Source organism: Rhincodon typus, chromosome 16, assembly GCF_021869965.1.
Source record: "Rhincodon typus isolate 14 chromosome 16, sRhiTyp1.1, whole genome shotgun sequence".
NCBI classification, from domain to species: domain Eukaryota; kingdom Metazoa; phylum Chordata; class Chondrichthyes; order Orectolobiformes; family Rhincodontidae; genus Rhincodon; species Rhincodon typus.
In genome coordinates this window covers 14,547,971-14,573,194 of record NC_063347.1, presented here as the reverse complement: position 1 = coordinate 14,573,194, position 25,224 = coordinate 14,547,971, and the positions used below count along the sequence as shown (strand labels likewise).

Below are 25,224 nucleotides of genomic sequence, written 5' to 3'. Positions count from 1 at the left end.
CCTGGGACAGGCTAGGCAGAGACAAGCACGAGAATTCCTGGAAGCATGGCACTCCACGAAGCAGGCTATTAATAAACACATTGAACTCGACCCCACATACATTCCACTATGGAGGAAACCCGGAAGTGAGGCAATCCATCGCAATGGACCCCAGAGTTTAAAAACCAGGCGGGGAAATACACCGACGCTTCATCAGAGGCTGCACTGAGGATGTTTCCCAGCACGGTAAGGAAACGTCTGCGGACCAACAAACCAGCTCGGTGAGTTAACCAACCTCAACACCCACCACAACCTGAGCTACAGATCTACGCCAAAACCTTGGAAAGCTCTGACGAACAGAGGGATCTTGGGGTGTTTGTCCACAGATCCCTGAAGATGGCATTACAGATTAATAGGATAGTTAACAAAGCATATGGACCACGTGTGTTTATCTGTTGTGGCAGAGATTACAAGAGCAGGGAGGTTATGCTGCAGCTGTATAAGGTTTTGGTTAAGCCACAGCTGTAGTACTATGTGCAGTTCTGGTCACCATACCATAGGAGGATGTAATTGCACTCGAAGGACTGAAGAGGAAATTCACCAGGATGTTGCCTGGAATGGAGCAGTTTAGCCAAGAGGAAAGGCTGGATAAGTTTAGTTGTTCTCTTTCAAACAGAGAAGGCTGAGAAGGGACCTGATTGAAGTGCTATGAGATTATAAGGGACAGAAACTGCTCCCCTTAGTTGAAGGGTCAATGACAAGGGGACATAATTATATGCGAAAGGCAGGTAGTTTAGAGGAGATTTGAGGAAATGTATTTTTTTTTACCCAGAAGATGGTGGGAATCTGGAATGCTCTGCCTGGGAGGGTAGTTGAAGCAGGAAACCTCACAACCTTTAAAAAGTAATTGGATGAGCACTTGAAATGTCATAACATTTAAGTCAACTGATAAACCTGGTGCAGGTGGCAAATCACAGTGAGGTACTCAGGGGATATGAGCAGGCAGTGCAGAGGTAGGGTTAGTTGTGTGACAGTGTGAGGGGTAAGAGCAAGTGATGGATGATGTTGCATACGACAATGAGCGTGAGTGAGCAAGTGCCTTTGTCTAGGTAGGTACAGTAGCAGAGATACAGTGAGTGTGAGATGACAGAGAGACGAGTGTGACACTTACCTGATGGAGCAGTGAAGCTCAATGATCATTTAACAGCTCAAATGACCCTTCCTCTACACCAATGGGCTGGTACTGACCTGAGTAGTAATTTCAGATCAGGCTGCCAGCATCTGATGTTGTGGCCTCCTCTGCCAGTCCTTTGAAAAGCGGACACCCCCTCCTTTCCACCATCCTGTCCCCCATGACCTGCAGTTCAATGTCGGAGAATCGCGCTGCCATCTTCCCCTTCACCCACATTTCAGAAGCTATGCATTGCCAAGTGGGCAGCTTCAGAATGCCAGGTTCATCCAGGTACTCAGCAGTCATTTAAGTATACCAGAGACACCAGGAATTTTGGCGCATTTTCTCTGAACAGGTTGTTATAGGAATGGCGCATGGTAAGATGGAATGGAATCAGATATAAAGGTGGGGTAGGTAGTTAAAAGCACATTTGGTAAGATACAGTGAGAAATCCTGTTGGCCTCAGAGTGAAAAACCCTCCAAAAGTCTTGATGCAACTGGCCTTAGCCCAAAAAAAACAGAAGATTCAGCACACACGCTTGTTATTTTTTGAAATGATGAAGTTGCATATGTCTGAGACGATTCACATCCTTTGGACATGCCAATGTGCGTCAGAGGCAATTAAATGTTTTGTAGCTGAACCATTGTTGTCATGTAGACAAGCACAGCTGCTAATTTGCATCGAGCAAGGTCTCACATGCGTTAGTAATCTGGGGTGAATGGTATATTCGCACGCACACATGTCCCTAGATAGCTACTATGGATAATACCTTAACAAAATATTTTTGACAGCAGAGGCAGAAATTCCAACATTTTACATTCAGAGGAATTTGTGTAACACTGATAAGGCAACATTTCCTAAGACCAGAAGAGCAGAAATGGGCTATTCAGCCCATTGAGTGTGCTCTGCCATTCAATGAGATCATGACCGATCTGATAATTTTCAACTTCACTTGCCTGCCTTTCCCCTATAACTGTTGATTCCCTTGCAGATTAAAAATCTGTCTACCTCAGCCTTCGATATGCTTAATGACCAAACCTCAACAGCCTTCAACAGATTCACAATCCTCTGAGGGAAGAAATTCTTCCTCATCTCTGTCTTAAATGGGCAAGTCCTTATTCTGAGATCACGCCCTTTAGTCCTAGCAAGGGGAAACAACCTTTCATATCCACCTGTCAAACCCCCTAAGAATCTTGTACATTTCAGTAAAGGTGCCTCTCACTCTTCTATTTTCTAACAAGCACAGACCCAATCTACTCAACCTCTCCTGATAAGACAGTCTCACAGTATTCCAGCTGTGGCCTGACTAGTGCCTTGTGTAGGTTTTTTGCACATTTCTACTTACCCTGAGAAGACAGTAATGGATGCCCCCCTTGAACTATTGCACTCCCAGTAGCAATGGGGCTCCCATGATGATAGCAGCTTAGCACATTGATCTGGCAGTGGTGAAGGAACAGATACAATACATATCCACGAGAAGAAAGTGTGAGACTTGGAAAAAAATTTGGAGATGACAGTGTTCCTAACATCTTACTGATCTTCCCAGTGCTAGAAGCTGCAGTAGTCTGCAATGCTTTTTGAAGTTGTAGGATTGCAGAGCTTTAAAAATTGCATGATGCTATTCGAAGTTGCACAGTTAGAGATCCTGGGTGAGCTTGCAGGGGTGTTAAATATTGAAGACAATGGTGGAATTGTTAGAACTTAGAGTTGAAGATGTAATTTGGTGAATTGTTGATGTTCATAGTTTCAACAGCAGCCTTAGTGCGTCTTATCATTGTTAACTCTTTGTTACTGCACACCAATCATTTAGCCAGGCTTAAATGATAAAAACCAATGTCGTCTTAACTTTAAATGCGATGAGAATAGACCCCTTTCTACTGACGGATTCATTTCTGGATTAATCTTTGATGGATTTATCTCTATTTCAATTTACTTTTTTTGTTGCCTTCACTCAAAAATCTGGATTTTATTTATTCACCTCTTCTTTTGCTTTTTTTTGGAGTGTTTCCAAACAGTCCTTACGTACAAGCCTAAATTGTTTGTCACTAGGAGACACCGCAATAATTTTGATACTTGCTAGTTAATTGGGTGAAACGCTTTACACAGTCAATGGTAGGGTCCTGGGGAGTGTTACAGAATAAAGAGACCGAGCGGTACAGGCTTGTAGCTCCTTGAACGGGAGTCACATGTAGACAGGGTGGTGAAGAAGGCTTTTGGCATGCTTGCTTTCATTGGTCAGAGCAATGAGTATAGGAGTTGGGACATCTTATTGCAGCTGTACAAGATGTTGATAAGGCCACATTTGGAGTGCTGCATGCAATTCCGGTTGCCTTACCACAAAAAGGATATTATGAAACTCGAAATTGTGCAGAAAAGATTTACTAGGATGCTACCTTGACTGGAAGGTTTGAGTTATGAGGAGAGGCTGGATAGGCTGGGACTTTTTTCCTTGGAATGTAGGAGACCGAGGGGTGACTTTATAGAGATTTATAAAATCATGAGAGGCATTGATAAGGTAAATAGCCAACAGCTTTTCCCCATGGTAGGGTAGTCTAAAACTAGTAGGGTATAGGTTTAAGGTGAGAGGGGAGAGAAAAGAAAAGGGTTGAGAGGGGCATTGTTTTCACACAGAAGGTGGTTAGTGTCTGAAATAGGCTGCCAGAGGTAACGGTGGAAGTGAGTACAATTTTATCATCTCAGAAATGCTTGGACAGGTACATGAATGGGATAGGTATGGAGGGATATGGACCAAATGCAGGCAAATGGGACAAGATTAATTGGGAAAACTGATCGGCATGGACAAGTTAGACTGAAGGGTCCGTTTCCATGCTGTAAACCTCTATGACTCTATGGCTTTGAGAGCACTGCTGCCTCACAGTGCCAGGGAATCGGGTTCAATTCCACCCTCAGGCGACTGTCTGTGTGGAGTTTGCAAATTCTCCCCGTGTCTGCGTGGGTTTCCTCCAGGTGCTCCGGTTTCCTCCCACAGCCCAAAGATGTGCAGGTTAGTTGGATTGGCCATGCTAAATTTCCCATAGTGTCCAGGGATCTGCAGGTTAGGTGGATTAGCTATGGGTAATGCAGGGTTACAGGGATGAGGGTGGGTCTGGGTGGGAAGCTCTTTGGAGAGATTCTATACTATTGCCAACATTGACCTGTATCTCAATAAGCAGGTTGACATGTTGTTCATTAGTTCACTCCCAATTGCTCACACAGAAGGTAAGGATACTTCAGGACATTTTCACCACTGGTTCAGCAATGCCCTTCAGCTTTCTCTTTAAAGGCACTGCTGAGTTGTTAAGCTGACTCCCTCAGCAGCAGTCATTCCTGTCTCTTATTACTGAAGCAAAGGCAATTATTGTTCATGTGCCAGGTACTTAGAGCATTTATCCAACCCAACAACCCCACTGAGGGTCTCTGTAAAATTAAATAAAAGGAAGCACATGGAGGAACAAGTGGCCTGCTTTCACACTGTTGGACTGCTCTGAAGATGGGAGATTGATGCAGGTCACCTCCAGAGTACATAAGAAAGACAAAAATGTAGTGTTTTTTTAAAATCAGGTTGCCTTGTCAGTAAAATTATTTGAAAGGGAATGAAGCAGAAATCTCAGTCAGAGTGGTGTTGACTAAACATGTGAGTCATCTATGTGCAGGATGTTCATAAATTGTTTTTGAGAAACTTTTCTGCTTTAGTGAATACACTTGCTTGTATGTGAGGGGAAGAAGACAATACTGTCTAAAAATAATTCTATACTTCAGTTAGCTGGTGGTTTTTTTTCCTACATTATGTGTTCTGTCTTGTTTGCCTATGTTTCTATGATATGCTGTACAATGCTGTCACTAGCGCTGATCTGTGCTGTATGGTCCTGTCATTATTTTCTCTTTGCCTATATCTGCCAGTGACTAACTTCATTTGATAACTTGGAAATACAAAATGATTCTCTGCATTTCTCAGTGTTGCTGCATCTGCAAGCATTGCATGGGACCTGATCTGGAGATTTTTTTAATTGCAATAATATACTTTATTCATAAAAATGTGTACATACAATAGGTGTTAAAACAGTTATGTACAGTCTTTGCAGAGGAGAAAAAAAGCCAAATGATACATTGGAATTTGACATCCCTCAGAGCTTCCCTGCAGTTGCAAAAACAAAAGCATTTTCTACTCACGCAGCAAACTATTTTTTTCATTTTGAGACAACAGGAGAGCCTGAAAACTGAATGGACTTCCCCTTTATACTTTGGCAGAAAGACCTTAGATGGTGATCTTTCCCCACTGTGCCCTGACGGCAACTGCCCCAGGCTTTGGAGTGTCCATCAACACATAGTCCTGGTCCTTGCGCTGTTCTAGACTGCAATACTCGGTCAAGGGCAACTCTTTATACAGGAAAACCAACACGTTTCGTGCAGACCAAGAGTGTCTTTCACTGAGTTGATGGTCCTCCAGGAGAAACCAATGTTTGTCTTGGTGTACATCCTGAGGAACAGCCCTTGGAGCACATAGTCCTGCATCATGGAGCTGCTCGGAACGAACCTTGACAAAAACCGTTTCATCTTTCTCCAGAGTTTCTTTGCAAAGGCACATTCCAGAAGGAGCTGTGTGACAGTCTCTTTTCCTCCATAGTCGCTTTGAGGGCAGTGCGCAGAGAGTCTGGGCATACAAAATGCTGCCTGTGCAAGATCCTGCGAATCCGCTGGGAAGTAGGACGCACCACCACCAGTATCCTCAACCAGACCAACACCCCCAGCAATGAGGCACTGATCACCCTTAATCGACTAAGATGGGTTGGACACATTGTCCGCATGACCGACACAAGACTCCCCAAGCAGGTACTCTACTCCCAGCTTTGAAACAGCAGGCGAGTCCCAGGTGGACCAAGGAAGCACTTCAGTGATATCCTCCAGGCCTCACTGGTGAACTTTTTATCTCTATTCATTCACAGGATGAGGACGTCGCTAGCTAGGCAGCATTTATTGCTCATCCCTAATTGCTTAGAGGGCAGTTAAGAGTCAACCACATTGCTTTAGGTCTGCAGTCGCAGGTAAGGAAGGCAGTTTCCTTCCATAAAGGACATTAGTGAACCAGATGGGTTTTTTCCCCAACAATCAACAATGGATTCATGGTCATCATTAGACTCAATTTCAGATATTTGTTGAATTCAAATTCCACCATCTGCCATGGTGGGATTCGAATCTGGGTCCCCAGAACATTATCTGGGTCTCTGGATTAATAGTCCAGCGATAATACCACTAGGCCATTGCCTCCCCATAATACTGCAGCATTCTCATAGACACCTGGAAATCGCGGGCCCAAAGCCATCCAAAGTGGAGGAGGAACATCCGAGTGTCTCAAGACTGTCGGGAAAGAGCAGAGCCCACCCCCTCCCACTACCACCACCTGCCCCAAGTGTAACAGAGCCTGTGGCAGCTGCACCAGTGTGTACAGCCACCTATGGACTAACCCTGAAAGTGGAATAGAGTCATCCATGTCTATGAGGGACCATCAATGATCATAACATGTAGGATTTGACAATTAGTTCCTTACTCACCATCAGAAAGTTTCGGCATTGAGGCATTCTGCCAAATGACATTGACAGTCTGCTCAGGGAACGACCCGGCAGAATCAACCTCTCCTTTTCCCACGTGGTCTGGAGCTCGCTACATGCTGACCACTTCCTGATGGACTTGTGGTCAAAGGTGTTTTCCTTTGCAAATTTCTCCACAAAGGACAAGTGATACAGAACAGTCTGGCTACTTGGAGCATTCCGCGGCAACAAGGCCAAGCCCATCCTTCCCAACACCGGGGACAGGTAGAACCTCAGTACGTAGTGACACTTGGTGCTTGCGATCTGAGAGTCCATGCATAGCTTGATGCAGCGACACACAAAGGTAGCCATCAGGATGAAGGTGGCATTGGGTCTGTCCTTCCTTTCCTCACCCAGAGTTTTGGATATGGAGTCTCTGTGGACACAGTCCATAGTAGACCTTAGATGAAGTGCACAATGGCTTGGGTGACGGCAGTGGCCCTGGCCCCCCTGAACCATCTACCTAGCACATTCAGGTAATCTGGGCTGAAGGGATTGGAATGTGCTCTCTAAAATAGGCTTTGGGAAAGGAATCCACAATTGGATCCGACTACTCTACACCAACATTAGTCATGCGTGCAGCCTCAATCAGTGGGTGGGAATCAACATTTTCGGATCCGATCTGGAGTCAGGCAGAACTGCCCACTCTCTCCTGCCGCATTTGTGTATCACATAGAGATTTTTGCTGAGTCCATCAGGAAGGATGCAAGCCTGAGACGAATGACTGTTCCATGCAGCAGGCGCCTGTAGGTCAGAACCTCCCCATACACAGATGATATCACTGTTTTGTGCTCAGATCCACAGTCAGTGCACAGACTCATGAGCAGTTTAACCTGGCCTTGGGAGCCAAGGTGAATCGAGGCAAGAGTGAGGCCATGTTCTTTGGGAACTGGGCCAACTGATCCATTGTCCTCTCACCCCTCACATGAAGATGCTGGGAATATGGTTTGGAGGAGCCAGGACATGAATTAAAACTTGGGAGAAGTGTGTTACCAAGGTGAGACAGAAACTGGGCAGTTGGGAGCTGACCTGGAGATGCCTCAGTTTATTAATTCTGCAGCTCCTGGTGGGGAATTATTTCTCCACTGCACTCCCAGGCCTGCTTTAATCATCTCTGTCTTTATTGCAACCGAGTTCAGCATATTTGCTGTGTGAGTGGTTAGGGACTTGATCCTACATAGTGCTTAGTCCATTGAATAGTGCAGTGGTGTTCTCAATGTACCACTCTTTAAATTCTACTATTTGGACAATGCATTAAACCACATTCAGATGAAAAAATATAAAACAGTTTATGCTTTAGAAAATTTGTCACAATTGTCAGCAAAAAAATTCCATGGCAGAGATTCTCTTTAACATTTCATGCCAAGTGAGTGTTTGTGTTAATGGATTATTCACTCAAAACATTATGTTACAAAGATGAAGAAAAATATGCTTAATCCTAATATTTAATGAAAAGATACTTTTTGTCTTGTGACTATACTTTGAAGCTTTGCACTAAGGCAGAAATTCAGTGGGAAGTGAAAAATATTTTACTGTTTTGTCCAAGATTGCCAGTCAGATCTTTAGTCAGGTGTAACTGCCTTTATTCTGCTACACGAAGCATTCACAAGTTAGGCATTAGAGGGCAGGTATATATAAGCCTATCTCTACGGCACTCAAAACAGAGCACTCTGAATGCTAGAGAAAGGGATCTCTGCATTAAAAATTTATAATGATCAGAACGTTAGAAGAACAGGTCGCATAGCTGTGACATGACTTTGGCATGTGCCATGCTCAACTTCTATGGCTGAAACTGCCACTGAATCTTAACCCGGGATAGGATTAGTGTTTTGGGGACACAGAACAGGCAGCCCACCAGAAATTTGAATGCATGAGATATCTATCCAATTTTAACAGTCATGCCTCAATATCTGGAATTAGCTCCCTGCCCAATACTAGAGAGTCCCATTTCAAAACCAATGTCCAAATGGAGATGTGAGGAGGTCCTATTGGGGTAAGTGTTGATTGGTTTGTAGGGGTAAGGGAGAGGGGTTACAAAGGAAAGAAAGAGCTGAAGTAAAAAGGCCAAAATATTCCTTCTTCTCCTGCTAGACCACAGAGAATCTTCTTATGGAAACAAGTATTGCCACTTACTTCAATCTCTTCTGATGGCTTTCCTGCATCCTGCCAGGTTTCCCTAGAGGCTTTGATATCATGTGGAATTCTGGCCCCTAACCCTCCCAGGGTCATTTTCAATGTCATATCACTGCCATCTTTCTATTTAAGTTAAGTATTTGGCTGCAAGAAAATTAGCCAACTTTAGAATGAGCAAAGTAAATGATTTTAGAAGGGAGACATGTACAGTTTTGGTCTCCTTACTTGAGAAAGGATGTTATGGCAACGGAGGGGGTGCAGACGAGGTTCACTGGGTTGATTCTGGAGTTGAGGGTTGGCTTGTGAGGAGAGATTGAGTAGACTGGGACAATACTGATTGGAATTTAGAAGAATGAGTGGGGATCTTTTGAAACATATAAAATTATGAATGGAATACATAACATAGAAGCAGGGAGGTCATTACCACTGGCAGGTGAAAGTAGAACTGGGGGCATAGCCTCAATATAAGGGGGAGCAGATTTAGGACTGAGTTGAGGAGGAACTTCTTCACCCAAAGGGTTGTGAATCTGTGGAATTCCCTGCCCAGTGAAGCAGTTGAAGCTATCTTGTTGAATGTTTTTAAGGCAATGATGGATAGATTTTTGAACAGTAAAGGAATTAAGGATTATGGTGAGTGGGTGGGTAAGTGGAGCCGAGTTCATGAAAAGATAAGCCATGATCTTATTGAATGGTGGAGCAGGATCAATAGCCTGCTCCTGCTTATGTTTCTTATGTTCTTAGAAGTGGGGCTCAGAGCAGAAAATGGACAAGGCTGAAATCAACCAGAAGAATCCTGAGGGCAGGACAGAGTGGGGAGAATTGATTGATTGCTGCAATGTTGTTGTCAATTGGTCTGAAATAATGTATGATTTTGTGACCAATTACGTGCACTGAATTTGAAGCTATGGCAAATGGAGAAAAGGGCTTGGAATGGGATAAGAGTAAGCAACTATAGTTGAAGAGCTAGCACAAAAATATAGTGGTTCAAATGATCTCTTTCCTGAAATTTATCGAATTGAACACTAAGTATCAGCAGTGACAGGCCTGGGAAACTCTCAGAACCACTGAGTGGAAGGTGATTGACAGTTTTCAAGACTGGGATTGCTGGATTTTAATGCCTTAATGATGTCAAGAGTTAGGGAGCAAAGGCGAGTAAATGGAGTCAATGTAATCACTTCAAATAAAAAGGCTGAACAGGTCCATATAGCTGACTGGCCTACTCATATTCGTATGCAGCATATATCTATGACACCCAATAAATAGTTACTAATTTGCTGTCAAGCGATAGAATTCTATCAATGAAGATGATATGCTATGTGGAACTCAGGGGCTAACTTTCCTTTTACCAGTATTTTTCCCCCAAAGATTTACTTTATTTATAAAGCTTGTGAAAATACTTTACATAACAGTTCAAACTTGGAATACACAAGGTAGAATAAAGATCTTTCAATACGGTTTGTGAATCATCCCAGTACACTTGCTTTTACAGGTTATAGTTGCAATGCACAACTACTTTTCATGTCAAACATTGTCTGTCATATAGCCATGTGTTTTACAAAGTACTAGCCCTCCAGTCTACAATAACAGGAAGGCCTTTAGCAGTGGCCTTTTCCCATTGAGCTTTTGCTGTAACAGTCTCAATCTTTGGTCTGTTCCTCACTTTGAACTTCTAGAGTTGAAGAATGCCAATCTGATTCACTTGATTTTGACAACTCTTTGCGCTGGAAGACCAAAGTTTCAGGTAGACCAAAGAGCACCTTTCAGTGACTCAATGGTCCTTCAGCAGGCAGCAGTCTATGTTTATCTCAGCATGAGCCCTGGGCAACAACATGTAAATTGCACAGTTCCTTGTTATGGAGCAGCTTAGGATGAACCTTGACAAAAGAACACTTCATCTGTTTTCAAAGGCAGAATTCGGTAGCAAGTGGGTGACAGTGTCTTTTCCACTGCATCTATCTCATACAACATGGAAAGAGGCCCTTTGGCCCATCAAACATCCATCCTACTTTTGAGCATTTGGATTAAAGTATGCAGTGGTGTTTCAAGTATTCATTTAAATAGTTCATAGAATAGATCATGGAATCATAGAGTTCTTACAGTATGGAAACAGGCCCTTTGGCCCAATAAATTCATACCGCCCCTCAGAGCATCCCACCCAGATCCATCTCTCATAACCCACCTAATCTACACATCCCTGAACACTATGGGCAATCCACCTAGCCTGCACATCTTTGGACTGTGGGAGGAAACTGGAGCATCCAGAGGAAACCCACGCAGACACGGGGAGAATGTGCAAACCCCACACAGACAGTTACCCGAGGGTGGAATCAAACCCAGGTCCCTGGCGCTGTGAGGCAATAGTACTAACCACTGAGCCATCGTACCACCCTGTCTTAAGGGTTCTCATTTCTATCATCCTTCCAGACATTGAGTTCCGGATACACGCAACCCTCTGAGTGCAAACTTTTTCCTCCAAGTCTCTCAAAACCTTGGTGCTTGCCCTAAATCTATGCCCTTGGCTGTTGACTCCTTGATTAAGGGAAACATATTTTCATGTTTACCCTGTCTATGGCCCTCAGGGCTTTGTACACCTCAATCAGATACCCTTCAGCCTTCTTTGCTCTAAGGAAAAGAACTTCAGCCTATCTAGTCTGTCTTCATAGCCGAATCACCCTAGCCCAGGCAACATCCTGGCGAATCCCCTCTGCACACTCTCCAGTACAATCATATCCTTCCTACAGTGTGGCAACCAGAACTGCGCACAGTACTTTAGCTGTGGCCTAACTAACATTATATACAGCATCATCATAACCTCTATGCTTTTATATTCAATGCCTTGATTTAGAAAAGCGAGTATCTGATATGCCTTCCTAACCACCTTATCTACCTGTCTGGCTGCTGTCAACAGGCTTCCTCTGATCCTCTTTAATTTCTTGGGTTCTACCATTCAACATGAACTCCACTGCCTTGTTATTCCTCCCAAAATGCATCACCTCACACTTCTCAGGATAAAATTCCTTTTGCCACTGTTCAACTTGTATTTACCATCCTGTAGTCCTGAGGGTTTCCGCTGTGCTATTTACCACACCACCAGTTCAGTTCTAAAGAAGGGTCACTGGACCCGAAATGTTAACTCTGCTTTTTCTCGACAGATGCTGTCAGACATGCTGAGTTTCTCCAGAAACTTTTGTTTTTGTTTGCTGCCAGTTTTTGTGTGGTCTACCAATTTACAGGTCATACTTCCAACTTTCATGACAAGATCAGTAATGTACAAAAGATACAGCACTGAACCCTGTGGTGTGATCCTGGACACAGAATTCTAGTCACAAAAACTCCCATCACCTTCTGCTTCCTGCCACTAAGCAAATTTTGGATTCAGTTTGGATCCTACAGGCTCTATACCTATTACCTTTCTCAAAGGCCAAGTGTCAATTCAATGAGACTCTGAGCACACAGGAAGAATTTGACATGGAGGGCGCCTTCTCTCTGACAGGCAGGATACTTCTTGGTCTCGTTTGAAAGTCCTGGTGGTGAGTGTTTCTGCCACATAGCACTGAAACTCTGTGTTGGAACCATCCTTTCACTGCAGGACCTTGAAAATATTATCTGCAGACCACTGCCTGATAGACCTGTGATCAAAAGTACCTTCTGCACAAACCTTTCCACAAAGGACAGATGGTACTGTATAGCCCAACCAGAGTGTTCCGCTGCTAGTAGTTAGACCCCCCCTTTTGGAGCACCAGTGTTAGATAGAACCTCAGCATGTAATGACACTTGGCGCTTGTGCACCAAGGGTTTACATTCTGCTTGATGTAGTTGCACTCAAAGTTGGTCATTGCGATGAGGGTCATTTCTTTTTCGGCACATTACCTAGAGGTTTGTATATTGCGTCCCTTCAGGCAGCTAAATTTTCATTTTCTTGATAAGGCAGAAGATGATGACCACAAGGTGTAGGTGCAGGGTATGTCCCAGACCCACATCATATAGAGCAAGACCAATAGGGCTTCATACCTGATGACCAGGTTCTTAAGCACACTGGAATTTGTAGAATCCCTACAGTGTGGAAACGTGCCCTTCAGCCCAACAAGTCCACACCAACCACTGGAGCATCCCACCCAGACCCATCCCCTTATAACCCAGCTAAGCTACACATCCCTGAACACTACGGGCAATTTAGCATGGCCAATCCACCTAACCTGCACACCTTTGGACTGTGGGAGGAAACCGGAGCACCTGGAGGAAACCCACGCAGACATGGGGAGAATGTGCAAACTCCACACAGACAGTCATCCAAGGGTGGAATTGAACCCAGGTCCCTGGCACTGTGAGACAGCAGTGCTGACCACTAAGCCACCATGCCACCCCTGGAGAAGGAACGCAGCTCCCAGGTGTCTAGTTCTACTCCACCATGGCTATGCCAATAACCTTAAGAAAAGAAAATCAGCCAACATTTTGCCAGTATTATTTACGAGGAACAGTGTAGACATAGTGTCATTTTCTCTATTTAAGTTCCAAGTTGTCAACTCAGGGATGGTCTGGGTAGCACAATGGCTCAGAGGTGCCTCACAGTACCAGGGACCGAGGTTTGATTCCACCCTCAGGCGACTGTCTATGTGGAGTTTGCACATTCGCCCCGTGTCAATGTGGGTTTCCTCCGGGTGCTCCAGTTTCCTCCCACAGTCCAAAGATGCGCAATTTAGGTGGATTGGCCATGCTAAATTGCCCCTCGTGTTCAGGGATGTGCAGGCTAGCTGGATTAGCCATGGCAAACCTGCGGGATTTTTGGGATGGGGTGGCTCTGGGTCTGGGTCTGGGTGGGATACTCTTTGGAGGATTGGTGCAGGACTTGATAGGCCAAGTGGCCTCTTTCTGCACTGTAGGGCTTTTATGATTCTAGGTAGATGCTTGCCTCTGCATGCTGTCAGATGAAAAATAGATTGAAAAGAAAAGTAGGCAGAGCAAATTGAAATCAATTCTGCCAGAGCTGAGTATCCTAGCAATGATACAAAGACAGAAATTGCAGGAAAATCTCAGCAGGTCTGGCAGCATCTGTGAAGAGAAAGCAGAATTAGCGTTTCAGGCCCAGTGACCCTTCTTCAGAAGAAAACCCTTTTCAACCTTCCATTTCCCTTTCGTGGAAGGCAGAAGTTTAAGGCAAATAAGATTTGGTGACTTAATTTACCGAAGTGAGCATGTATGTTGCAGTGTGTTGGGCGCACATACAGGAATGGAGTGCCACCACCACTTTTAAGGTAGCATCATGTGACCTTCTCTTTGTCTAAAGATGTCAGAGGTAGGTTCTTTACACAGAGAGTGGTGGGCGTGTGGAATGCGCTGCCGGCAGTTGTAGTGGAGTCAGATACTTTAGAGACTTTTAAGTGACTCTTGGATAGGCACATGGAGGATAGTAAAATGTAGGGTATGCAGGATAGATTGATCTTAGTAGGATAATAGGTCGGCACAACATCGTGGGCCGAAGGGCCTGTACTGTGCTGCACTGTTCTATGTTCTATGTTCTAAACTGAACAAATGCTGGAAAGACTCAGCAGGTTAGGCAGCAGTTGTAGAGAGGATCAGGGTTAACGTTTAACGTTCGCATGCCCTTTTTCAGACTGAAGAAGGAAAGAAATAAACTGGTAGAAGTGGGGATGGGATGGGACTGAAGGGAACACAAACAAACAAATGTTGGATGCCCACAGAGGTCTGTAATAGGGTGGAGGCTGTGGAGATTAAATAAACTTGTGACCTTTTAAAAGAAATAATCTCTCCAGCTCTCATTTTATCATAGATCTTTTATGTTGTTCTCCCTGATCCTTCTCCCCAAAATCTCCCACCCAACTTTCCCTGGATTGAAACTCTTATATTCCTACCTTGCTTCAGTTCTGACGAAAAATTGTCAACTTGAAATTTAACTTGCTTTCTCTCTTCACAGATGCTGCCAGACCTTCTGAGTTTCACCAGCATTTACTGCTTTTATTTTAGATTTCCAGCATGTGCATTGGTGATTACTATACCTGGAAGTGCATTCATCATAAAGGTGCTGTGCCAGGAACAAGCAGGCTTTTTACTGTGAACAGATATTAGACAGAAACATTGCTAGGAATTGTTAATGAAAATGGTTATGAAAGAGTTAAAGAGTTTGAGCTAAAGCAGAAGTTGCTGGAAAAACTCAGCAGGTCTGGCAGCATCTGTAGATAGAAAACACAGTTAACATTTCAGAAGAAGAGTCACTGGATTCAAACATTAACTGTTTTCTCCCTACAGATGCTGTCAGACCAACTGAATTTCTCCAGCAATTTCTATTTTTGTTTCTGATTTCCAGCATCCACATTTCTTTGTTTTGTTTTGAAGTTTGAGCTATGCTAAATGGTGTGAGTTTACCTCTGACAGGGTGTTTTGCTTGATGTGGCAATGCCTACATTAACTTTCATAATATAACTAACTGGGTATGGATATCATGACTTTGAAATATCCAACAGACATTTATTACAACCAACTCTTATGTACAAACATTCAATTCCTCAGATTCACAAGTATCTAGATTAATGTTAAGCTATTAGTTACAACAGAGGAGCCTGCTTTCAGTAGAGTGTCATGTTGCAAGTGATTTGAGGTAAGATGAAGTCTGAATCACAAGTTACTTGCAGTAATGTTGCGGGTCATAATGTAGCAATGAGCTTCTCTCAGTCTAATGATATGACATAGCTTCTGGGTGGCATATCTGTTAGACCCTGGTGTGGTCTCTAAGAGAGATAGACTTGTCTCGTCTCCCTCCTGTTACTAATGGTTAATATGGCGAAGAGCTAAATTAATGTGCCTATGGTATGTTACATAATATACCTTTTTTAATTCATCTGTGGGATATGGGCCTCTGGCCAGAATTTATTGCCCATCCCTATTTGTCCTTGATTGGTGGTGGTGAACTGCCTTCTAGTTATCTCAGATTAGACCTCTTCTGCTGAGACTTATTCTTGATCTAGCCTCCACCCCAGACTACTGATCAGCCCCTTAGACTAGAAGAGGAGGGAGGAATGGTAGAAGCGCTTTACATCAAGGTCAAGTCACAGTCATTGGTGTTACACCAGAATACCTCTTGGCATTAGGGCTGTGAATCTTTGTGTAATGACACAGAAATGAGCAATGATTGCTTTAAAAACCAGATCCCATAAATGAACGGGTGAAGAGCAGAGTTTTGGATCAATTGCTTTCATGTGCCCAGGAATCATAGATCTTAGTAAAATTATTACAATTGGTGCAATGCTCCTGGAGATTGGGATAAGCTAAATCTGTAAGAGTTTTCACTAATGATTACTGTTCATTGAGTTAGCTGTGGCCGCAAATTGTTGATTTGTCCATGTACACTCCAGTCTTAGTGTGCTTTGGGATGGTGGCTGGTGCCTGTGGCTCCAATATACCAGCGCGAGCTGGAACGTTTGGCTGAGGATGTTGGAATATGGGCGAGGGAGAAAAAGAAATGAAGGAGCATCAGAGAAAAATGTAATTCAATACAAGTCTGGGAAATGGCATCAGATGGAAAGCAGTATGTCCAAAACAGAATTAATCAATAAATCATTACACCACATTATTTCTAGAACTGCTGCGCTCCATCTGTCGCAATCAGTGAGCTGCTGATGATTGTCCTTGTCCAAGAGCTTGAGAAACCTTTGATTGTTTCATTCTTTGAAGGCACTTGTTAACTGAGTGATTGCTGTGTACTTCCAAAGCCCATTGTAGACAAATTAATTCATTCTGTCTTTTTTGGGTGTTTTTTCTCCTTTCTTCTACCAGTATGGAAGGACCGAAGTCATTGAAAATGCATTGAACCCAGATTTTGTGCGTAAGTTCGTCCTGGATTACTTCTTTGAAGAGAAGCAGAACCTGCGTTTTGATGTGTGAGTAATAACATCGTTTTCTGCCAGATGCCACACACTGCTCTCTGTGTCCTTGAGTAAGCCTCAGTAATGATGAAAGCCAATGAGTGAATGATAATGTGTAAACAAAGCCAGTCAGACTATGGACAAAAGCAATAAATACAAAATATCTCAGGTACTTCTGCCTTTGTTTAACAAGAAAGGAATACACCCATAATATCATTCTCATAAAATTACAGACTAACAATTATGTCAGTTATGTACCTGCATGCTTCTTCCAACCCCAGCTCTGTGCACAAGTGTATGGTAAAAGCTCACTATTGCTTTAGAGAGAAAATTGATCCTTTTCTATTATTCACAATGAGTATCCTTCACAGAAAGTGTCAATTTTCTGATTTAATTCATGCTGGAATATCTAAAAAGCATCTCAAACAAAAGCCTGCTTACCTCCCTCTTCTCTCCACACAGACACTAGGGCTGATTTTTAATTTTCAGCACTTGTGGGAGACAGGCACTAATGGGTTGGCTCTCTGTAAACAGTTTGAAAGAAAATTGGGTGGTTTATGTGGGTAGTTGATCCACTATCATCCATTTGTCTCAATACCATATGTTAAAATCAACCCTACAAATGACATTTGGCAAAGACTTCGGAATTGTGCAGACTGGGAATGAATGAGAAGTGCATTGAATATGATAATTGGATGAATTACTTATTATCAAGCGCTACTATAGTTTATATTGGGATGGCTGTATGCATATGTTATTATCCAAATATGTGCTTTTGCTGACAATCTAACTGCACAATCGTAACAGTATTGTGAGGTTGGGCAGGGCACTTGTGGATTAGAAGGCAGGATGTTAGAGTTTGGTGTTTTTAAAATATTGATGTTTGTAAAATGATAGGGAGAAGGCATTGCATGGTCCCTTTAAAAGATGATGTGCTTTTTCTAGGCTTGGAGAGGAAAAAAAGTGTCCATGGGCAGTTTGTGGGTCTGTAGGTACACAGAAGCCCCTGAATTGAAACATTTGTTTCGAAAGGCTGTGTGGTTAGCAATCCGGGCAGCAGCTTTGTTTTGTTATCGAGACAACCAGTTTGAATATCAGCCAAATTATTTAAATCGGGCACTTAGATACAGAAAACCAATTAAATTTAAATCCGGTGGTTTTGACAACATAGGACCAATCTTATTGTAAGAAGTTGATATCTCATCAAGGGTATAAAAAAGAGGGCATTTTCAAAATTAGTGGAGAACCAACTGCCATCTGATAAGAGATCAGCTCTCTCTCAGCTCTTAGAGAAAGCATCACATAAATAGAGGTACCACAACATTCTTAGCTAACATTCCTGACACAAGAATTTGAAGGAGGACGCATTCCTGACTGAACGGAGAAGGCACAGAACATTCTGGAAAATGTACCCTAGCTATAATTTCGAGGGACTAAGTTCTAATTTATTTTGTTTTGGTTGAAATAAGTGGGAATTGTACTTATTGGAACAGCATAATATTAGAGTTTTGTTTTATTCAGGAATAGTTAGTATTAGAGGGAGTTGTTTGCTTTATTAATAGCTTGGTAAATTTGTCCAGTAGTAGAGTTAGATAAATAAATTGTTACTTGTTGATTATAGAGTGAGTGTTAGGGGTTTATTTCATTTAACCACTCCTTTATAACAGGTTGGGGGTGAGAGGCAGGTTATAACATTTTTCACACTTCTTTTAATAGATTATAGGGTGAGATGAGCCTCTCTGGGTATTTTAGTTATCAGATGTGGGATTGACCTCCACTTTATAATAGATTAGATGCTCGTCCGGGATTTGAACCCGGGACCTCTCGCACTTTTCCCCACCTATCATTTTATAAACATCAATATTTTAAAACAATAACTTCTAATGTCCTGCCTTCCAATCCACAAGTACTCTACTCAACATTGCAACAACAGGAAGGCAATCAAATAGGAATTGACTTTATTTAAAGAATTCTTGTAACAAGGCTGAGAATAGAGGGTGAAAATATGACCCTTGAGGGGCGAGGATCTGGAAATCCCATTGAAACTTGAATTTACATTTTGAAGTGTCACCATTGTCAAGAATGTTTTAAATACACTCTTGCCTTGTTCACAAATCCTGGAGTTTCATTAAATGTTCAAATCACACGAGTGTTACTTGAGGGATGGAAGGTGCATTGTGTCACAGTCCATAATTGCAGCTTTTGGTCTCAGCGTCCAACTCACTTTGCTGATTATATAAACAGACTACATCCCTTCACAATAACAAAGGTGGAGGTCTGGAAATAGTGGAAATTTTCCCATTCATTACGGGAATCAGATCACTTATGCCAAATCCTTGCTGACTTCATGCTCCATTTAATTCTGCCTTTCAGTTTGGTATGGTGGCTCAGTGATTAGCATTGCTGCCTGGGATTGATTCCACCCTCGGGAGATGGTCTGTGCGGAGTTTTCACGTTCTCCCCATGTCTGTGTTGGTTTCCTCCCATGGTCCAAAGATCTGCAGGCTAGGTGGATTGGCCATGCTAAAATGCCTGTAGTGTTCAGGGATGTGCAGGCTAGGTGGATTAGTCATGGGAAATTCAGGGTTACGGGCATAGGGTAGGGGAGTGGGTCTGGTTTGGATGCTCTTCAGAGGGTTGGTGTGGACTTGATGGGCCGAATGACCTGCTTCCTCACTGTAAGGATTCTATGATTTCCATATGATACCACCAGCTTCCTAGTTTCAACATTGAACTATTGGCCTTGTGGTCACTTAGGTACATTTGAATGGCTATACTTTTATAGCAGACGTCATTGGGCCTCATTCCTAGAAGGACAGGGGCAGTAAATATTGCCTCGTTCAAGTTCTCCTCCTGACAACATGCTGACTTGGAGTTATATCACCCTTTCTTTCACAGTCTCTGACTTTCACAGTCACAGATCAGCAATATCCTGGAATTCCCTCACTAATAATGCTGTGATAATAGTTCCATCACAGGGACCGCAGAAAGTCAAAATGGCATCTCGTCACCACCTTGTCCAGGACAATTAGGGATGTACAGTAAATTCTGGCTGAACCAGTGACACCCACATCCCATGAACCGACAAAAACAATCCATTGCTCTGCTTCTGCTCATGTACCTATTTAGTTAATAATGCAATGGCACTAAGCCATGGAATTGACCACAAAAGACCAGCTGCCATGGATTGTCAGGAGCTGCTTTCAATGCATTTAAGCTCAGTTGGTTGTTTTAATTTAAGGATATTTTCCAGCTTTTATTGTTTCTTTTTCTACCTGCCAGAGAATTTACTCAGGAGATTTTCGCTGGGCATATCATACTCACCATCTGGCAGCTTTCTGGCAGACAGTCTAATTTTTTGAACAATTGAAGGAGCGATCTTCTTTTTTGAAATACAGGTCCCTTGAAGTTTGCATCTCTGTTCTCCAAAGCAGAGCTATGATGTGAGCTGGCTCTCCAAATAGCTCTGAATATACCAGTGCTCTCTCTTTGAACACATTTTCCAAGATCTGGAGGATTTCAATTCTGTGCTTGGCAGGATAAGAACGAAGAACGGTGCATCATCTTCAGTAATACATTCAGCAGTCAGCCTGGCAGTGGTGACTTGGCATTTCATTAATCTGGCAAAAGGAAATTGGGTTATTGGTGTGTGTGTGTGTGTGTGTGTTTGTACGCGTGTGTGCGTGTTTGTGTGTGTATGTGTGTGTGTGCGCGCGCGTGCGTGTTTGTATGTGTGTGCGTGTGTGTGCATGTTTGTATGTGTGTGTGTGTGTGTGTGTGTGTATGTGTGTGTGTATACTTGCAACAGTTAAGTGGAGATTCTTAAATATGCTGCTGTGCCATGCCTCAAGCCTTGGTATCTCCGATGCTGACTGCCTGTGTGTTATGCAGTAGTATCAGTGTTTGCAATGTCGTGACACCCCTTCTTGTGCAAATTATCGCCCTCCTGTTGTTTTTTCCCAGCTTCTTCTTTGAAAAGAGTAAGAGTGGACTAATATGCTCTCCAGGCAAAGGATTTCAACATGTATGAGCCAGCTTGCCATATGTGTGCGATGACAGAAAGAAACAGCAAGTGTGGCCAAGAGGGACAAGTCGAGTGAGCCCTGTAGCAACGTTTCAGTGTGTGACCAAGACCAGGAAGAGTTGCAGCAAAGCCTCCCTTGTTGATTTATGGGGAACCGTGGCAAGCAGAAAAGGGAAAGATTGATAGCACTGCGGCAGAGTTCGCATCAGTCTGTGTCAAAAATATGAGAGTGTGATATAGATCCTCAATGTGTAATTATTAAATACTACAGCTAGATCTGGGAAAAATGTTAATTTCCTTCTGGTGTTGTGCCATGTCTTGCTATGCCTGTCCATCTAGTTCTTGCTTTAGCCCATCCACTGTTTACGGAGAAGGCCACTGTTTCGTTGTTCACATGCTTCACTAGCATCTTTATGACTGTTGCTGCAAACCTCACATTACCCAAAACCATCTCACTGAAACCCTGCAATGTTGTTTCCTTCCTTTGCCTGCAAAAGGCCTCCTTCCATTGAGTTGCTTCACACTCCAAAGCTGCTGTGGCAGTCAGTTTCCTGTCTTCCAATTACTGATCTTCCTGCAATTTGCTCTGGCAGCTTGCCTCACTCATGCAAGTGAGGAGGAAACTCGGTAACTAGGATTATTCTCAGCCTGCCCAAGTCCAACCGTTGGAGACAAAGGTCACATCTCACCCTATTCTCATCAGATAACACGGGACACCATTGAGATTCTACTATGCATAACTAATTAATGATGTCAATTAATTGAGTGAACATGTTTCGATCAAGCTTTAATATCTCATATGGGGGTCAACGTCATATTTTATGTGATAACACTTGTGCTACTCATTTACAACTGTATATGCATTAAGTTGAATAAGGCAACCCCCACTATCATTATTAAAAGGGCCAGCTGATCAGTTTGCAGGTGACTTTGGCCTACATCTGCTATTGCAAAGTTTCTGGCAATGCTTTGACTTGTTCTTTGGAGATCTATCAGTGAATTTATGCATCCATTCAGGAAGATTAGAGAATTGGGCCATCTGTACTCACTAGTTCTGGAACCATTTCTAACTGCAATAGCTCTAGGTCTGCAACATGACTGAGGGATGGAGCAGAGACTGCACAGAAGGGAAGCTATATGCAGAAGGTAGAGAAGAGGCTTTCCAGAGAAGGCCCTACTAATATGGATTTTTACAGTCAGGAGCAAAGTGACTCAGGTTGACCACAGAGGGACTTACAGAACTGTACCCACTCCTTCAACATGACCAGGAGTTTCACACCAGAGAGAACAACATCTCATTAGCTGTAACAGTCACCGCAGTATCGAACCTCAATCCAGTTGATTCTTTCCAGGCAGCAGTGGGCTACCTACTTCACTGATGGTGATGGAAGCCAAGAGAAGCATTTATGTTGCGTTCTCCTGAATATGGAAGAGGCAGAATGTGCGGGAATGTGGATTAGCAAGGATAGTGGGATTCCTGATGGTGCAGAGCTCCATCAACAGGATTTACATGAGTGTGCAGGTCTCCCAGGCCTACAGGTAACATTACCATTTCTTCAACAAGAAGTTAGGGTGTGACCATACACAGTCCACCATGTCAGTCAATGTCTGTCATCCTGGCAGCAGGGACAATGTCTTAATGTTCAAGCACTCTGCCATTCCTACTGTCTATAAACCTCCCAGAACAATGAGAAGGTGTATGGTGATAGCCAACACGAACATCATGAAGTACATCATTACTTTGCTGAGACAATGCTTCCGATCTCTGGAACACAGAGTGAGGTGCATTCCAGCTGTCCAGGGTCCTGAAAATCACCATCATGAGGACACAGCCATTACGATCAGGAATTTGGATGGCAGGGGAGCAGGGAGGAGACCTTCTGAGCAGTCTGTTCCAGACTACTCCTGCTCAAACTCCTCTTCCCATTAGCTCACCTACTCTTTAGCACCATGGCTGCATTACTCTCCACTTTACCATCCATTAGGGAGACTCTATTGTAGTACCCTCTTGGCCAAAATCCTATCATCAATAGTACTCTCATTTTCTCTGTGATACACTGCAGGTGTCTTTTTTAAACAGTCCAACTGTCTTTAGCAAAAAGCAGGAAGCAGACAAAAGTGTTTGTGGGAACTCTCAACTAATAAGCTAATAGATTCAAATGTGTTACATGGGCACGAGGAAATACTGGGAGGTTTATCAAGATGGGGATGGGGAGTGGGGCTGTGTAGGGAAGAGGACTCTCATGCAGGTCTTGACATTGAAGACTGCCTTGGCACTATCTGGGCTAGCTGGCTGAGCGGCAACAGAAGACGCATTAGCAGCATGACTGTGGGCGCTGGTGTCACAGTGGTAATTTTACTGGACTAGCGCAGGATACTTCTCTGAAAAACACAGATTTACACACCACTATTGCAGCTGATGGAATTTAAATTCAATTAATAAATCTGGGCTTGAAAGCTCGTCTCAGTAATGGTGACCACGAAACTACTATCAATTGTTGTATAAAGCCATCTGGTTTACTAATGTCCTTTCATCTTCTCTTGGCATCCATCTGTCTCAGGAGATGATTGATTGTGCCCAGGGTGTATGTCATTTCTGAATTGAACATTGTCTGTACAGGTCAATTTATGAATGGCAGACCCTACTGCAGCTGGCACAGATAATTAATATTGGTCTGAGGGCAACACTGGTTTTCCTACCAGAGGGCTGTCTTTTCTGCCTCTTTTGTTTTGACCACCAATTTTTCCACACCTTTCCTGACTGCTTATCTCTTGACATGCTAGTGATCCTCAAGTGCTTCCCATGTATTAACTCCTTCCTGTTCAATTTGATGGCATGCTGAGAGGTATCCTTGTTTTGGAGACATGAGTGACCTCTTAATCTCGTGCTAATGGTGAGTTGCTGTAGATCTCACCTTTGGGGTTGCAGCTATCATCTATGTGGCTTAAACATACACAGAAAACTGGAGAAACTCAACAGGTCTGGCAGCATCTGCTGAGAGAGAAACAGAATTAATGTTTTGAGTCCAATATAACTTCTTCAGAATTCTCCATTTGGCTGACTGAGTCACTGTGAACTCAAGAGAGTAGACATGCTGGAGATCCCTATATACTGGTGTACTTCTACATTTAACACTGTTTTGCCAGGAGATGCCCAACATTACTTGGAGGCTTTTCCCTTTGCTTCCCTGCCATTATTCTTTCATGGTCCTTTTCAGCTCTCTTAGATTCCCTTTAAAGTTTCATCTTGCAAATTTTGTACTCCTCTAGAGCGTCTGCTGTTTTGAGCCTTCAGTATCAGCCATAAATCTCACTTCTTCTCTTTATCTCTTCCTGTAAATCTCTTCATGTCCAGGGTACACAGATTTGTTGGTCCCATCCTTTGTCTTTATTGGAACATGTTGGCCCTGAACTCCCACTATTTCCTTCTTGAATACATTCTACTGCTCTGACACAGATTTACCTAAAAGTTTCAAGTCCAATCTGGCCAAATCATACCCCATCTTATTAAAATTGGCCTTCCCCCAGTTTAGAACTTTGATTTCAGGCCCATTCTTGTCCTTTTCCAAAACAACCTTGAATCTAACAGCATTATGATCGCTGTCTACAAAATGCTCCCCTGCTGATACTTTAACTACATGCACGGCTTCATTCCCTAAAAATAATCCGGTTCTGCCCCATCTCTTGTAGGGTGCAATAGATAAGGCATTCACTATTGGAAGGAATCTTATGTCACTTAAAGTGAAATTATATTAAGTTGGGGTTAGGCTGCTAATCCCTTTTCTGAGACCTGTTCAATAGGACTGCAGAGAAATGAACTGATTAGTGTGTCTGTTTAGTGTGACAGCTTTAACTCAGTTGATAGCACTCTTGCTGCGGACTCCGAAGGTTTTGGGTTTAGCTCCATTTGAGCACAGAAATCAAGGCTGACACTCCAACACAGTACTGACGGTGTGTTGGGGGTACTGAGTTTTGGATCGGATGCCTGTCTTCCTTTGCAGTTGGATGTAAAAAATCCCATGGCACTATTTCAAAGAAGAGCAGGAGAATTATTCCACATGTCTCAATCAGTATTCATCTCTCAATCAGCATCACAAAAACTGATTAACTAGTATTATTATCACATTGCTGTTCCTGGGAGATTATGTGCAGTGGTTGCGGTGATCCTACTTTAGAACAGTGACTACTCACTGCAAGTTCTTTGGCTGTGGTGCACTTATATGTCTTGGTGCTTGTGAAAAGTGCAATAGAAATGCAAGTCTTTATTTTTGCAGATCTCTGGTCCTTTTATGTGCTGATTGAAAACCATGCTTTTGCTGAGCTGAATCCAGTATTTTAGATGTTAGCTGCTACTTCTAAAAACGATCATTGACAAATAAATCTGTTCAGTGTATTGCACGACTGATATTAGTCATCTTCAGCTGAGCTGTAATGGAACATTGTTGAGCTCATCC

The 25,224-nt window shown here is 43.1% G+C and overlaps 1 protein-coding gene across 1 annotated transcript in view; it reads left to right on the top strand.

The window, feature by feature from the left end:
* The window catches only part of LOC109927445 (copine-9-like), a 369,357-nt gene that overhangs the window by 114,787 nt on the left and 229,346 nt on the right, over positions 1–25,224 (top strand). Inside the window, exon 4 of the mRNA XM_048606481.1 lies at positions 16,658–16,761. Within this exon, the coding sequence (XP_048462438.1) occupies positions 16,658–16,761 (104 nt within the window). The remainder of the gene's footprint in view (positions 1–16,657; positions 16,762–25,224) is intronic.